General features: G+C 52.3%; 1 protein-coding gene and 1 long non-coding RNA gene across 3 annotated transcripts in view; one reads left to right on the forward strand and one right to left on the reverse strand.

Moving 5' to 3' along the window:
- LOC119861171 (glycine receptor subunit alpha-4) overlaps positions 1 to 16297 on the forward strand; it is a 44536-nt gene that overhangs the window by 14117 nt on the left and 14122 nt on the right. The window contains exons 4-9 of one of the 2 annotated variants that reach the window (XM_043492534.1): positions 2401 to 2624; positions 4892 to 4974; positions 6373 to 6513; positions 6987 to 7201; positions 10203 to 10352; positions 12609 to 12719. In XM_043492534.1, coding sequence (XP_043348469.1) covers positions 2401 to 2624; positions 4892 to 4974; positions 6373 to 6513; positions 6987 to 7201; positions 10203 to 10352; positions 12609 to 12719 — 924 coding nt within the window. The remainder of the gene's footprint in view (positions 1 to 2400; positions 2625 to 4891; positions 4975 to 6372; positions 6514 to 6986; positions 7202 to 10202; positions 10353 to 12608; positions 12720 to 16297) is intronic. The other variant, XM_038415848.2, reaches the window with a different exon arrangement.
- On the reverse strand, positions 2541 to 14480 carry LOC122455827. Its single transcript, XR_006274317.1, has 4 exons — positions 14339 to 14480; positions 4865 to 4985; positions 3851 to 3961; positions 2541 to 2689 (listed from the first exon to the last, which is right to left on the reverse strand). It is a non-coding gene; the product is annotated as an uncharacterized LOC122455827 (long non-coding RNA).

Consider the following 16297-nt stretch of genomic DNA (forward strand, 5'->3'; position numbering starts at 1 on the left):
AAAAAAAATGCATAGATGCTTTGAATTATATTAAAAAATTCAGTAGCCTCACTAGAAGCTGATGCTGCATCACTGACTACCAAGTTCAACAAATGAGAAGTACATGGGAGAAAAAAAAAAAAAAAAAAAAAAAAGCTCGAGGATTTAATTCTCTGATCTGTGTCTGCACTCCTCTGTTCTTTCCTCTCATGTTGGCACCATTATCTTAGCCCTGACCTCTCATATCAGGTATCGCAATTCCCATATCTTCCTGCTTTTTAAGAAGCACATTTGTCATACCAGCTCCTGTAGTATCAATGTCAATACATTCTAGAAAATGCTCTCCGACAGTCACCATTGCAAGGATGTTTTCACTAGATTCTGTTGATGTTACAAAACGCACCATTAAATTCGTTTGTTCCGTATAGCTGATGTCAGGTGTGCAGTCCAGAATAACAGAGTAATATCTTGCTGACTTCAGATCTGCCACAATTTTCTGTTTGACTTTTGTTGCCAGTAACTGTATGATCTCATTTTGAATTGTTTTTCCAAGGTAGTGGTGCGTGTACATTTCTTGTGTGGCGACTCTTCTTAGATGCTCCTAGAGTACAGCATCAATCTCAGCCATCAGCTCCACAATTTTAAGGAAGTATGTGCCAAACAATGGAAACATCTGATCTGAAGTGCCACACAGTGCTAGGTTTTGGGTAGCAAGCACTCACAATGGCAATGAGCCTTTTCAGAACATTTTGCCAGTAAAGAGACTCCAATGCAATCTTCTCTTGATGCTGATCATCTATGGTGGCCTTTAACCTTAGTCTCATCTCAAGCTCTTTCCACCTATGGAATGGTCTCTGGTTGATTTGCTGCCTTCTCATGGTATGCCAGATTTCTAGCCAGATTTTTCCAGTCCTTTGTTCCTGTAGAACCCAATGTGGCTGGAACATTAGACCGGAAGAGTTTGCAACAAAAACAGTATGCAGAACTCTGGGTTTTTGAGTACATAAGCCATGGCCTTTCCACTGTCACCATTGGGGATTTCACACCACTAATGTGTAGGGTGGAAACTTTTTTCCCCCCCATTGTCTTTGGGGAACATGAAGTTTTTCACTTGCTGTGGCCCATGCAGTACAAGGAAGTCCCTCAGGCTACTGCTCAAGTGGGTCTACACTCCTGGATCATCTAGACTTAAGGAACTAAACTCAGCAGCAGCTGTTTCTTGCACCTCCACCACACTCTTCTTCAGGAATGTGCATGGTTACATCCATTTGAGATTGAGATATGAATGCTGCTGTAGCTGCCAGGTCACCTGCACTCTGATTAACTGGAAGTTCAGGCATCTCCTCACTATTCACATCCTCACTGGGCCGGAAGGCTCACTGTGAACATTTGTGTCTATGCATCTCAGGAGAGCTCTTTCCTGCTTAGATAGAAAAGCTTCCTTTTTTTCCCCTGAATGTTGCCCCAAACTGCTGTTTCACTCATGACTGCTGTTCTGTGCCAGCTATAGTGGCTCTCACTCAGTTGAAGGGGACAAATAAGCAGGCTGGTAGCAGGGCCTGACTGAGGGAAGATATCAGTGTCTTGAGGGCCTAGCTGGCTCCAACTACTACTTCAGTTGACTGCCTGTTCTCCTCAAGTGGGATCAGGGAAGCAGCAGGAAACCGGAAGCTCCCTGAGAAGCTGGTGTTAATCAGTCCAGGCTCCTGGAGGTGCTAGAGAGGTACATAAGAGGCTCCTCCTCCTCCTCCTCCTCCTCTCTCTCCCTGCAGCTCCTGCTGCTTTCCATTATTCCCTCTCACCTTTTCTCCTGCCTGCCTGTTAGGTCTTGTGCCCTCCTTCCTCCAGCACAGCACTCCACCATCTCTGTGCATCTAGAGCAGAGAGAATACATATGCACCAGCAGCAGACAATTTTCTACACTCTGGGTCCTAGTGGCACGTCCCTCCCCCCAATCAGTCTGGCACCTGAGGCGGCCGCCTCAGTTCGCCTCATGATAAGGCCAGCCCTGGTTGTTACCCGCATTATCTTCAGTAACTGGGGATTTGCATTAGTCACTCTGATTGACGTTAGCTCCTGTAGGACACATCCATGAAGCCAGGAACACAGCCACTAGAAATGTTCTAGATATCTCAATAGGGTTGTTAAAAATCTGATTGTTCCAGGGTGCCATAGTACCTGTCACTGGCTGCTCCCTCTCACCCAACCCTTCCCAAGAATTCCTCTTCGCCCCAGCAGAGGAAGGAGAGCTTTGCCTTCGTCCTGCAGCAGCTCCGATTGACTGCTCTTCCCCAGGAGCCTGGCCCTCTTTCTCCAGCCCCACTCGTCACACTAGAGCCAAGTCCCTTGAGGCACGGTGGGTGTTTGATAACAGGGAATATCCTCACCAACTGATTGTGGTGGGTGCTCCTCTCCCCTTAGGATTACCGGGTGAATGTCTTCCTGCGCCAGCAGTGGAACGACCCCCGCCTGGCGTACAGGGAGTACCCGGATGACTCACTGGACCTGGACCCCTCCATGCTGGACTCCATCTGGAAGCCAGATTTGTTCTTTGCCAACGAGAAGGGGGCCAACTTCCATGAGGTCACCACCGACAACAAGCTGCTGCGCATCTTCAAGAATGGCAATGTGCTCTACAGCATTAGGTATGCACGGGTCAGGGGGAAATGAGCTGAGCGGGGACGGCAGGAGAGGAGAAGATTCTGCCTACCTGGAGGGGAAACAAGGCAGGGTCATCCAGGGAAAAAGGGATCAAGAACAAGTCTTAGGATCATAGACACGTGGGGATAGAAGGGATCTCAAGAAGTCATCTAAGCCATCCCCTGTATGGAGGCAGGTTCAAATATACCTAGACCATCCCAGACAGGTGTTTGTCCTCTAACCTGGTCTGCAAAACTTCCAGTGATGGGGATTCCACAACCACTCTAGGTAACCTGTTCCAGTACTTAGCTACCCTAGAGCTAGAAAGGTTTTCCCTAATAGATAGATAACCTAGATCCCCCTGGCTGCAAACCTTCAATGGACGTGAAGAACAATTGATCGCTGTCCTCTTCATAACAGCACTTAACATATCTGAAGACTTATCAGGCCTTCTTTCTGAGTCTAACCTAACAATGTTCAGTTCTTTCAACTTCTCCTCATAGGTCATATTTTCTAAATCTTTTATTATTTTTGTTGCTCTCCCTGGACTCTTTGCAATTTGTCCACATCATTCCTAAAGTGAGGTGCCCAAGACAGGACACAATACTCAAGCTGAGGCCCCACCAGTGCAGAGTAGAGCAGAATAATTACCTTCTATCTCTTAGATAGGACATTCTTGTGACTACACCCCAGAATGACAACATTTGACTTTTTCCTGCCAGCATCAGACTGAATAAGAGTTAACAATTTATGATCCACTATAAACCCCAGATCCTTTTTTGCAATACTACCACCTAGCCAGTTAGTACCCATTTTGTAGCTGTGTGTGCATTTGATTTTTCTTTCTTAAGTACTTTGCACTTGTCTTTACTGAATTTCATCTTGTAGATTTCAGACTAACTCTCCCATTTATCAAGGTAATTTTGAATTCTAACCCTGTCCTCCAAAGGGCTTGCTACCCCTCCCAGTTTGGTGTCATCCAAAGATTTTTATAAGTGTACTCTCCACACCATCATCCAAGTCCTTAATGAAAATACTGACTAGTACCAGACCCAGGAAGTACCTCTGGGGAACCCCACCAGATATATCCTCCCAGTTTAACAGCAAGCCATTGATAACTATTGCAAGTATGTTCTTTCAGCCAGGTGTGCATCCACCTTATAGTAATTTCATCAGGACCACATTTCCCTCAACTCTTGATCCACTGACTGGTGTGGAAGGGAGCACTCACCGCAGGCACCCCCTGGCCTGGCTGGACACGGTGTAACATCCTTTTCCTCTCCAGCATCCCCTGCCACTGGTCACTCTGGTCCTGTGGTGGTGCCTCATCTTACAACTTGGCCTGCCAGGAGAGTCACATTTCAGTTCTACCCCTTCCAAGATGACAAAGTCTCACAGATAATCCACTATCTTTGCATCAGGCCCCCAGCTCTCAGCCCTGTGGTCCTTATATACTTCTCTCAGGACTTTAGATCATCCTTATCCTCTTACAGCTAGGGGCTTCAAGCCACCTTCCCAGTAGCTGGTAGTGGAACCCAGGCCTGTCCTCTGCACTGGGTTCCAGTCCAGAGACCCTTGGACAAGCAGCCTAGGTCTGCTCTGTCAGATGCCTTAAAGCTGCCTCCCTGGACTTCTTCCATTAGCCTTTCTTCAGGCCTTTACCCCAATCCCTTCCTTGGCGCTTGATAACAAACAGCATCTCCCAGGGCTTCTCCCCAGAGTTCCAGTTCCAGGGTCAGGGTCAGGGTCCAATTCTGTCTCTTCCAGAGAATAACTGCAAAACTCTGCCTACAACCCCTTCTGAGCCAGACTTCTCTTTATAGTCCCACCCAGCACTTCCCCAGTTGGGCCTCATCTTTAATTACACCGGGTGCATCCTCCAGATGCCACTCAGGCCTACATTAACCCTTTCATCATCCATGTGAGGTCACTACCCCATCACACATGGCATGTATACCCCACTGATTTGCTCATGTCCCTCCCAGTGGTGAATAGCCTATTACTATTACCAGCTCAGGAAGTTACTCCTTTAGCTGGAGTGATACAGGCTCATACCTGTAGTGCTGAAGTTTCCTGACTCAAGCCTCCTGTGGGGGGAGCCATTACACATAGAACTAATGAGAGGTTCCATGCCTGCTGTTAACCATGGGCCAGCAGCACAGCTCTCCCACCCCTGAGTCCCAGGGCTGCTTTGGAAGACAAAGGGTGGGAAGGACTTATCCAAATGCTGTAGGCTCAGACAAACCTGCTCCATTCTTTCTGCTCCTCCCAGGCTGACGCTGATTCTCTCCTGCCCTATGGATCTCAAGAACTTCCCCATGGACATCCAGACATGCACCATGCAGCTGGAGAGCTGTGAGTACCCCCTGGGAATACCAGGCAGGGATAAGGATGTGATGCGGGATTGAGGGCTGTGTCCTACCATCTCTCCAGGCTGCTCCTGTGGTGGCTGCCTGCAGCAGCATAGGGGAAGAACACTCAGCAGGCTGTGTCCAGCAGTTGTCTTTGTACATGCCTCCTGTGCTGACCCCCTCCAGAGCTGGCTCCATGTAACCCCACTTCTCCTGCATACTGGGCCCCCTCGGCCCACACACACCTGCAGCCCTTGCCGCTGCTTGTGACCGAGGAAGCTGCCGGGTAACCGAGACAGGAGGTGGGGGTAGGTGTAATGGAGGGAGATAGGGAAAGGGGTGAATGGTGGTGAGGGGGAAGAAAGGGAGGAAAAGGTGGAAAGGAGGGGCAGCAATGAGAAGATGAGCCAAGGAAAGCTATGGGGACAGAGCCAAGGGGGGCTGTGGCACAGGAGGGAAAGGGGGCGCGATTAGTGGGCAGCTGAGAGACACCGTGTGGGGGAAATTCTGACCGTGAGTGCTCCCTTCATTTTGGGGTGAGTGGCCCTCACTTTGGGACTGCGTGTCCTACACTGCAGGAGTGGGAGGGCAAGGGGGGAGATGATGGGCCTAATACTGTATATGAGCCCCTGGTGGGAGGATCATGGCTGCTAGAAAAGCTCATCCGTAATCTAGTTCCAGGAGAGAAAGAGAGAGAGAGAGAGTGTGTTCCTAATGCTATGTTTGAGGGAATGATTACAAGTGTCAGAGTGTGTGTGTAGTGTGTGAGATAATGCTGTGCCCATCTTGTGAGTGCTCTGACTGTGCGAATAGCCTGTATATCCCAGGTATGCTTCTCAGTAGGTTTGCATGAGTATGAATTTTTGTGGAGGCATGCATCTCTATGGCATCATGTGCATGCATTTGTGTCAGTGCATGCCTGTCTGTGTTGTCTATTACGTGGCATGCATATCTACACATTTGTGGCTATTCCCTTCCAAACAGGAGCACTTCCAACTCCTTACGCCACTCTAGTCCCAAGGCATGAATGCATGGATTCACAGCACGCATTGCAGGCAGCATTTCAACACGTCCAGCTATGCAGGGCAGGTCCCACTTCCAAAACAAGAGGCTCACAGAACAGTGCAGAATTCCTCCTTGGGAAGTTCTCCATTGCACCACAGCCCTTCACAGCTACTGTGGGCTAATGGGCTAACCTCATTGGGAATGCCCTGTGCCAGCACACTTAATGTACAGACCCAGGGGCAGCAACACAGAGCAGCCTCAAGTCTGCTTCTCCATCATCCTGTTTCTAGAGTTGGCCTGAGGGTTCTGAGAATCATCTCCCAATTTTCACTCTCTGTGCCCTCGTTCCCTTGCTCCATCCACCCTCACTCTTTCTCATGCTCTCTCTGTTTGCCAGTTGGCTACACCATGAATGACCTGATCTTTGAGTGGCTGGAAGAGCAAGAAGCTGTCCAAGTGGCAGAGGGCTTGACACTCCCACAGTTTATTCTGAGGGATGAAAAGGATTTGGGCTATTGTACAAAGTATTACAACACAGGTAAGCGCGTGTATACACACACACACACACACAGTAGAAGTCTGCTCCGACAACATCACAGCACAGGTAAACCACCCCGCTAGACTACCCCACACATAACTCCACCCTGGGGTTTCTGCAAGCAATCAGAGCAGAGAGGATGGTCCTGATCCCACCCCAGGAACAATAGTTTAGGACTGGAAGTGCACCTGGAGATTGTCTCCAATTGAAACAGCAGGGGAAGCTGGGAGCGTATCTCCCTGAGTTATCACTTGCCAGGCCAGCAGGGCTAATGCCCCAACTCTTACAAAGAGTGTCACGGGGCCGCCAATGGCCACACCTGGCCAATGTCTTGGTTTTGTGTCTCCCCAGAATGCCAGCCCATGTGCCATGAGCTAGGAGGTTCTGACCAGGTCACCACAACCTCTCTTAGGGCTGCCCAGACCTAGTGACCATCCGTGGCATTGACCTGTCCCGTGTCTCTCTCCTTGCAGGAAAGTTCACCTGCATCGAGGTGAAGTTCCACCTAGAGAGACAAATGGGCTATTACCTGATCCAGATGTACATTCCCAGCCTGTTAATTGTCATCCTCTCCTGGGTCTCCTTTTGGATCAATATGGATGCTGCACCCGCCCGCGTAGGGCTGGGGATCACCACAGTGCTGACCATGACCACCCAGAGTGCGGGCTCCCGGGCCTCTCTGCCAAAGGTCAGTGGAAGGGGGTTACGGATCATGTCAGCATTGCCTGTGCCATCATATCATCTCTTCCGTGCTCCAACACCACTGCTCCTCCCACTCCTTCGGCTTCAGCCAGCTGTCATGGACGGAGATCTGGAGCAAAGCAGGCCCAGGGCAAGCTGTGGGACCTTCTTTGCTTCTATCCCAACTTCCTGAGCACAAGCCATGTACCCCAGTACTCTCCCCACTCACGCTACTGGATGGTAACTGCATGTCAGGTACCAGACACACAGAGGTCTCAAATCTTGTGTGGGGCAGAACCCAGTGCAGGAACCAGTAACCAAGAGCCAGATCCTCAGCTGCAGTAGAGTGATGTAGCTCCACTGAAGTCAATGGAGCAACACTGATTTACACCAGCTGAGGAGCTTGCCCCTGTTCTCAGTGTGCTCCGGCTCTGCTGAACCTACAGGAGCATGCACTGTGGAGAAAAGTCCCACCTTTCCACCACTGGGCCTCACTGGAGCTTTGCTTCCTCCCCTGTGCTGCAGCAAACTGTCCTTATGCCAGGATCACTCTCAGTCAGGTTGTTAACCTCTCAACAATGTGAATTTAGTAGCAATTGCAAGGATGGAAAAACAGAACTACGCTGTAATTACAATTACTGCATTCAAAAATGGAACTGAAAAACTCAAGCCTGGAATAGCTGGAGGCTGCATGTCAGGAGAGAGGGGCGTTGGCAGAGTGGGTGTGGGAAGCCCAGGGCTGAAACAGCTGGGGGCTGCACGTCAGGAGAGAAGGGCATTGGCAGAGTGGGTGTGAGGAGCCCAGGGCTGGAACAGCAGGGGGTTCTGCAGCTGAGGGTTGAGGTACTCTGGCGGAGCTGAGCACAGGAGCAGTTTGCTCCTCCCCAGCATGCACTGTGCCTCGTGCCAGACTGTTCTCCAAGTCCCCAGGTGACAAGCACTTCACACTGTCTGGTGCAGTTGAAGGAAGTGTTTCAAATTTTACCTTCCTGCTGCCAGAAAAGATCCCTTTCAGCCAGGCCAGCTCTGCCAACATGTTCAGCCCATCTGCTCACCGCGACTATTTATAGTTTCCTAATTCAGAAACAAAATGTTTCTTGCTGCTTCCTGCACATCCTGAGGATGATGCTAGAGTTTTTTCAGCTACCAAATGATGCTGTTAGCCAGTAAGCACATGTTCCAAGAGTCCGGCCCTAGATGTTGGTGATGTCCCTGTGACTGCAGGAGCTAGAGGAAGCCCATCTGCAGCACCTGGGGTCTGTGAAGGGGAGTGAGGGATGGAGACAGTCTTGGATTCTGACAGGGTAAACCTGGCCCTGAAGAGCTAAGCTGAGAGGGAACATTCCCAGGCCTTTCTGTTCTGACTCCAGCAGAAACCACTGTCTTTTAAAGCAAACAAACATCCTCTGGCAGCATTTGCAACCCTGCCGTAGACTCACTGAGAGTGAAACCAGTTCTAAACCACTGAATCTGACGTCCTTGAGCGCCAGTGTCCAAGCAGAGAGAAATACACAGAGAGGACAGCCAGCATAGGCAGGGTCAGCTCCAGAGGAGTTTTACAAGCCCTCCCTCTTGTGCTATTAAGGGGTCAGGGAAGGAAAAGTCTTTGCTTAACTGTGGGCCAAAGATCACAGCATGCTGGATGCACATTGGGTGCTAAGCTCAGTTGAAAACCTGGTTTCATGTTCTTCCAGAGCAGAGAGTGTCCAGATTTTTTGGGGAATTTAAATGAGGTTTTCTAGTTTTTAGCAGGGGAAAGGAGATTGTACTAAGGGTTCTTCTTTCAGCTCAAACAGGGCAAGAGCTAATTATTAGTTATTCAGTATTCGCATGACAGTAGAAGCCCCAACTGAGAGCAGGGCCCCCTAATCACAGGTGCTGTACAGACACATAATAAGAGCCAGTCCCTGCTCCAGAGAGCAAATGAGTGGTGCAGTGCATCAGAACACCAGCTTTTCAGCTCCACAGGCTGGAGGGTTTTGTTTAGATCACCAGTAAAGTGAGTTGGGATGTCTTGTCCTGCTGCCCATTGACACATCATAAAACTGCATGATTGGCAAGGGAGATTCAAGGCTGGAATAGCAGGGGGCTGCAGGTCAGGAGTGAGGGGCATCAGCAGAGCTGTATGAGGAGTGGGGCAGGACTAGAAGAGAAACAGATTTCCAGCCCAGGATAGAGGTGCCTGGCAAAGCTAGCTCCTGCCAGCCCCGTGTATGGGCGACGATGCGACAAGCCCCTGAGTTTAACCAGCTCTCGAATCCACTCTTTGTTCTTAAGAAAAGACTGACTCAGGCCACCGAGCCCCCCTCACGCTCCCAGGCATGAGCAGTGTCTGGGACTGGCATCGTCTACTGTGGCGTTGGTTAAGGGGCTCCCATTCAGTCAGCCCTCAGGAAGGGACATGAAGCCAGTCTGGGAAAGGTCTGCCCTTGGGTCAGTCAGGGCCAAGGGGGAACAAGACCCTCCTCCTCTCTTGCAGCACTCGGAAGGACACCATGCTGGGGAGGGCTGCTGGCCAAGCCAGCAGAGCCCCACAGCTGTTCTGCCCAGGGGCCCAGTGAAGTAGTGACAGCGACGACAGGAGACGAAAGCTGCTTTGGGTTAATAAAAGCAGGAGCCGGGAGGAGGCACATGGGTGGAAAATGCGTCAAGTGCTGCATAATTGATTTTCTTCTTCCCCTCTTTTCATGGCCCCTCAATCGGCCCCATACGGGGCCGCTCCTTACTGCCTTAGCACAATCAGATCTGGGGTCAGAGATGAGGGGAATGAAAAGAGGGAGAGGCAGAGCGAGGGAAGGAGAGAGAGGATGGGGGAGGGGAACGTGTGGCTGAAAAAGGGAGGAGAGAGAAGTGAAAGGGGCTGGGCAGGCCCAAGTAGATGGTGAGAGGCTCTGTCTAGCAGAGGGCTGTGGGAGGCCTGGGGCCAGAGGATGGCCATGTCCCCATAGGCCGGAGCAGCCCAGGCCCTGTGCTCTCTGACCAGACGCCCCCTCCATGCTGGTTTGCAGGTCTCCTACGTGAAGGCCATTGACATCTGGATGGCCGTGTGCCTGCTCTTCGTCTTCGCCGCCCTGCTGGAATACGCGGCTGTCAACTTCGTCTCCCGCCAGCACAAGGAGTTCATGCGTCTGCGCAGGAGGCAGCGGCGCCAGAGGATGGTGAGTCCCCCCACACCCACCCAGCACACACAACACCCTCAGCATTACCATGGACTGGCCAGGGGGATCTCCCCGGCTGGCCCTCCCAGGCCCACACTCTGCACTCAACCGCCCCCGGAGCCCTGAGTGGCTGGAGAGGCCTGTGCCGGGAGTTTAACTAGGCTCTCTCAGTTGTGTCCCAGAGCTTCTGCTCCAGGGAGCCCAGGGGATTGCCCTGCAAGATGCACCCAGGCTCGGGGCACCCAGGAAGTGAGCCTTACGAGACGCACCAACCTGCAAACCTGCTGCCCAGCAAATTCCCAGCCATCTTAGAATGACAACAGGGGGGCTGGGAGCAGGCAGTACCTCCTTCCGGGGGGCATGGACCCCAGTTATAGCATCGAGCTGCGGGAGACAGTGGCCTGCCAAAGGCCTGATGGCACCTTATTCCTTCCGCCTATGGCCCGTGAGCCCAGGCCTGGCTGGAGGGTTCTGTTACCTGGGAGTTGCCTTGAGCAGAGCCAGCTCTGGAGTCCCACAGCCCCGAGACACCTGTAAAATATCCCCGAAGCATCCTGGTGCCCTCAGTATGAGCCTCACGAGGCCCAGCCCTGCTCCCACTAAAGCTAAGAAGAGATTTATCATTGATGTGGCTGGGACCAGATCAGGCCCGAGATGGGGGAGGCCCTGAGGCACAGTGCCACCAGCTCAGTCACGCTGCCCATCCTAACCCCAGACTCAGTGGGTGGAAACAGGAGACCTGGTAAAACCTCCTCTAGGGCTTAGAACTCCTGCCAGCAGGAGGCATCAATACACCGAGCAGAGAAAGGACTGTGTGTGTGGTCCCCAGAGATCTCCCCTTGGAGCCCCATCCTGGGCCAGCAGGCTGGGCGGGGGCACAGGGATTAATCCAGGGCAGCTGCTTTCCTCCTGCTGAAATGCCATCACTCTCTGTGCTTTAAGGTGTGGGTGTGTTGTCCCAGGGGCAGGGTTATCAGTATGTTGTCATGACAACAGAGGATATGCTGCTGATCAACAGTCAGGGCATCAAACAGGCTCTAAATAAATAAAAGCAGCATTGCCGAGCTGGAGCTGCGTGTTGGTTGCCTAGTGACCGAGCCCAGATAGATGGTGCTTGTTAATAGTGGAGCTCTGATCTGAAGTGAAGGGCCCCTGCCTGCTCGCACTAGAGGCTGGGGAGTGCCCATATGCCAGGCCCATATGCTGCCGCTCACGACCGGCAAGTGACCCCGGCCAAGGCAGAAAACCAGCCTCCCCAAGTCTCTGCACCAACTGGCCGTGGATTGTGGCAGCTGAGTGGGGTCTGGGCTCAGACACCAGCCCTCACCGAGGCTCCTCTTCCTCCAGCAGAGCCAGCTGCCTGGGCCATGCGGCAATCTGCTCAGGTGGAAGTTGTGCCAACACCCCATCATCAGTGGGAGCCTCCCTACTGCCTTCCAGGGGGCTCCAAGGCAGGGAGCAAAAGGCGGATAGAAATAAAATGGGCCAAGGCATCCCCTGGAAGAAACAGATGAGGCCTGATTTCCATGAGATTGGCGGGCCCAGGCAGCCAGCTCCAGGGCTGGCACGTTGCAGCCCTCCTATTCAATTTGTAATTAAGTTGTGCTTCTCACTTTCCACTGTCCTCATTACATTCAGAGGGACTGGGTGGGTGCCCTCCAGTGGATAACATAACTACTGCAGATCCCGGTTATTCAGAAGGAAAGGCTCAATGGAGTCTGGTGAATAAGGGGCCTAATTCTTCTCTGCCTCTCACCAGAAGGGGAGCATGTGACAGCCACCTGGCCCAGGTGTGAATGCACTACCCAAGCTGCAGAGCAGAATCAGGCCTGCAGAGCCTGACTGCAAGCCATCAGCCCCACTCCCTCATCCATCCTGCAAGGGGACACATGTCCGCATCTTCTGTTGTGGTTAATGTGAGATCAGGATAGTCAGCACCTGCCAGAATCAGACCCTCAGTCTGGACATGTTCCGGGCGCATCCATATTGCGTGTGGGCGCAGTGCTGCTCTCCCACCTCTCCAGACACCCATGCTAGGGGCGCTGTGTTGCCAAAGATACATTTCTCCATAACCTGCCACTTCACTCTCCCCAGCACTGCGTCACCGGGTGGGCACCCTTGCCCATTATACCCCACCTCCTTTTCCCTGGCACTACGGCCTTTGCTCAAAGCTTCTGTGCACGTGTGCTGGCCGTTGGAGCCACCAATCATCCATTGTCCTGTTTTTGTTTGGTCTGCCCTATTGGATTCCAAAAGGGCCTGAGCAGCCAGACGCCCAGCCTGGAGTTCTTGCAGCAGCTGAACACCCTGCACAGCCACGAGCCCACCTACAGAACACTCTCTTGGTTCTGCAGTTCCAGCCCCAGGGTAAAAGCAAACCAACCACCCCCCACCATGAGAAACCTCCCTGACACGGCCCATTCTGTCCCCTTCTTTTATGTTAACCTCCCCCAACCCCACCAAGCTCATGCCTGCACCCTCACCCATGGAAAAATGCGGTAGGCCTTTCCACTGGGGATAGCTGCATCCATGGCCTGGCCTGGCACCACAGCAAAGTTATCCTGCAGGGATGCTCAAAGGCTTGGAAGATGAGAGTCACAACAATACTTGCGGGGAGTGGGGGGTGTTCGGATTTAAAGGGAGTGAAACAATCTCACTGTTCAGGGAAGGGGTACATAGTGACTAGGACATGGCAGGAATTTCTGGGTTCCAATCCCAGCTCTGTCACTGTCTGACCTGCGGCAAAGCATTCTGTCATTATGTGCCTCAGTTTCCCTCTCTGTAAAATAGGGGTAATGATAAGTACCTCAGGCAGGGGGTGACTGATGTATAGAAGATGCGTTGCTGATCTATGAAGCAACACTGTCACATTCCTTGACTTGCACCTTCTCCAAAGCATTTTTGCAAACATCCCTCAGAGGGACTAAGACATGAAGGATCTTGCCTGAAACCCCACAGTAAAACAATGGCAGAGCCGGGGCTAAAATTCAGACATTCTGACTCTCAGTCCTGTGTCTAGTCATCTCCCCCTCTTCCTTTAGAGGCTTCTACTCCGAATCTCTCCTCAGAAGGGCAATCTCCTGTCCTGCACGCCAGTCACTGCTTCTTATGGATTCCCCATGGGCAGACAAAGCAGCTCTCTAGGGACCATGGAAGGATGTCCAGTCAGAGCAGGGTTGGGCAAACTACGGCCCAAAAGCTACATCTGATCCATCAAACCATTTAATGCAGCCCTCAGCTCCAGCTGGGAGTGGGGTCGGCGGCTTGCCCCACTCCGCGTGGCTCCCAGGAAGCAGCTGGCATGACCCCCCTCCGGCTTCTACGTAATAAGCGAAGGCATAGCCAGGTGGCTCTGCGCGCTGCCCCATCCACAGGCGCTGTCCCCGCAGCTCCCATTGGCCGTGGTTCCTGACCAAAGGGAGCTGCAGGGGTGGCAACTGCAGACAGGGAAGCGCGCAGAGCCGCCTTGCCATGCCTCAGATCCAGCAGAAGGACAAGCTTCCAGAAGCTGCTTGCACCCCTGAGCTCCCCCCTGCACTCCAATCCCCTGCCACAGCCCTAATCCCCCTCCTGACCTCTGAACCCCTCAATCCCAGCCCAGAGCCCCCTCTTGTACTCCAAGCCCCTCATCCCCAGCCCCACCCTAGAGCCCACATCCCCATCCGGAGCCCTCACACTCTTCCTCCGTACTCCAACCCCCTGCCCCAGCCCTGACCCCTTCCCAACCTCAGAACCCCTCGGTCCCAGCCTGGAGCCCCCTCCTGCACCCCAAACCCCTCAACCCCAGCCCTCACCCACCCACCCTGCACCCCAACCCAAAGCCCCCATCCGCACCCTGAACTCCCCATTTCTGGCCCCATCCTGCACCCCCAGCCAGAGCCCTCACCCGCCATACAATTCATTCATGGCCCGCCATACGATTTCCACAACCTGATGTGCCCCTCAGACCCAAAAGTTTGCCCACCTCTGAGTCAGAGCTTTCTTACCAGTGATCCTGGGAATTTCTTCCAAACGCACTCCCAGGAGTGGCAGCAGCTCCCGTGAGCCTTCGTGCCTGAGGAGAGTGACTACAGCTGGACAGGCCAGTGCACTGAGAGAGGGGTGGCGTAAGAATACCTTGGAGAATCCCTGGGCAGAGACACTCTGGTCATAAAAACACAAAGTCCAGCACAATGAGGACATGTATATGGGGTTCAGAAAGGTGCGAAGGTGAAGGCAGGTGGGGCAGGTGAGTGCAGGGCAAGCAAACAGTGTTCTAACCTGAATGCTAAATTCAGTGAAAACAACAGGGATCGGTGCAGGTCAGAGTGGTGAGGGTGGAAACAAGACTAATAAACTCAGTGCAGGTCCAAGTGGGGAGGGTGTATTTGGATGCGCACGCAGGACTGTCATACTCGGGACAGATCCAAGCGGTGAGAGTGTATTTGGGTGTGCACTCAGGACTATCACACTCTGGGCAGCTCAGAGTGGAGAGAGTGTATTTGGTTGTGCAATCAGGACTGTCACACTCGGGGCAGGTCAGAATGGCTTCCTATATTTTTGTTAGTGCTGCTCTTGGACTCCCCAACATCCTCAAAGGAACCTTCTAAAGAGTTTCACTGTCAGGCAGAATAAAATGTCCATGTTTGCTACTAACAACAACGCACTGCAACCCTGCATGTTCCTTCCCTGCTGCTCTCCCTTTGTGATCTCTCCCAGCCCCCCAAGCATCCTGTTGCAGACCCCCAGCAGTCCCAGAAAGTCCAGCTGTCTTACCAGTCATCCGTGCACACCTCTGAGCTGCCTCAGCCCCACTCATCTCCCTCGGCACAGCCAGCTTCCTGTACCACCTCCCTACTCTGAATTCACAGCTCTATAATTCAAAAGGGATAATAGAAGCCAACTTAGATTGGATGTTCCTGGTTTCCCTTCTGCATAATTACTCATCGGCATATTTTGTGCCATCAGAGTGTATGTAATCCTTCCACTTAAAGATCCATTAAAGACAAGAAGAGACATACTGCTCTGTCTTCCCAGTGTAAATCTGGGACAAACCTACTGAATCCAGTGATTTTCACCAGCCTCGCAGAGAGCAGAACTGGGCCCAGCTGCCTGCTCCAAGGAGTTTCATAGATTCATAGATACTAAGGTCAGAAGGGACCATTCTGATCATCTAGTCCGACCTCCTGCACAGCGCAGGCCACAGAATCTCACCCACCCACTCCTACAAAAAACCTCACCTATGTCTGAGCTACTGAAGTCCTACTGAAATCATGATTTAAAGACTTCAAGGAGCAGAGAAGCCTCCCTCAAGTCACCCATGCCCCATGCTACAGAGGAAGGCGAAAAACCTCCAGGGCCTCTCCAATCTGCCCTGGAGGAAAATTCCTTCCCAACCCCAAATATGGCGATCAGCTAAACCCTGAGCATATGGGCAAGATTCACCAGCCAGATACCCAGGAAAGTTTCCATTGTAAGGGCCAATCTGTGCTCCAGATTGGCAGCATTAGAGTGCTGTTACCGGGTCCCCTGACACAGCTGTGTCTGGAGTGTAGTTGGGGCCCTAACTGAAGCTGTTTAAAGCACAGCTCCATTCTGAACAGGGTCTGCGCAGAACTGACACCTTCTTACTCAGCATTTCTCAGCCCCTGGGCTGTAGGAGAGCCAGAGCTGCTGACAGAACCACTATCATAAGTGTGTGCTGATTTTTACTGCTGTTATAACTGTAGAGCCTGCATAGCTAAGGCCTGCCTGTGCTGACAGGGAGTCCTGATTTCAGCCTTTGATGGCCAGGCACCAGCATGGTTGCAGTGGTACAAACCCCAAGCGTAGACAGGGTAAAGTGCTGTCAGCTCCCATTTTCCCAAGTGCATCTTAACCCGGCTTCCAGCTCCACTGGTTCCAGCAGCTTTACCTGGCTACCCTAGGGGTTTGCACTGGGGAGGCTATGCTGGTGGCCAGGCATC

This window comes from Dermochelys coriacea, chromosome 9 (assembly GCF_009764565.3).
Source record: "Dermochelys coriacea isolate rDerCor1 chromosome 9, rDerCor1.pri.v4, whole genome shotgun sequence".
Classification (NCBI taxonomy): Eukaryota; Metazoa; Chordata; order Testudines; family Dermochelyidae; genus Dermochelys; species Dermochelys coriacea.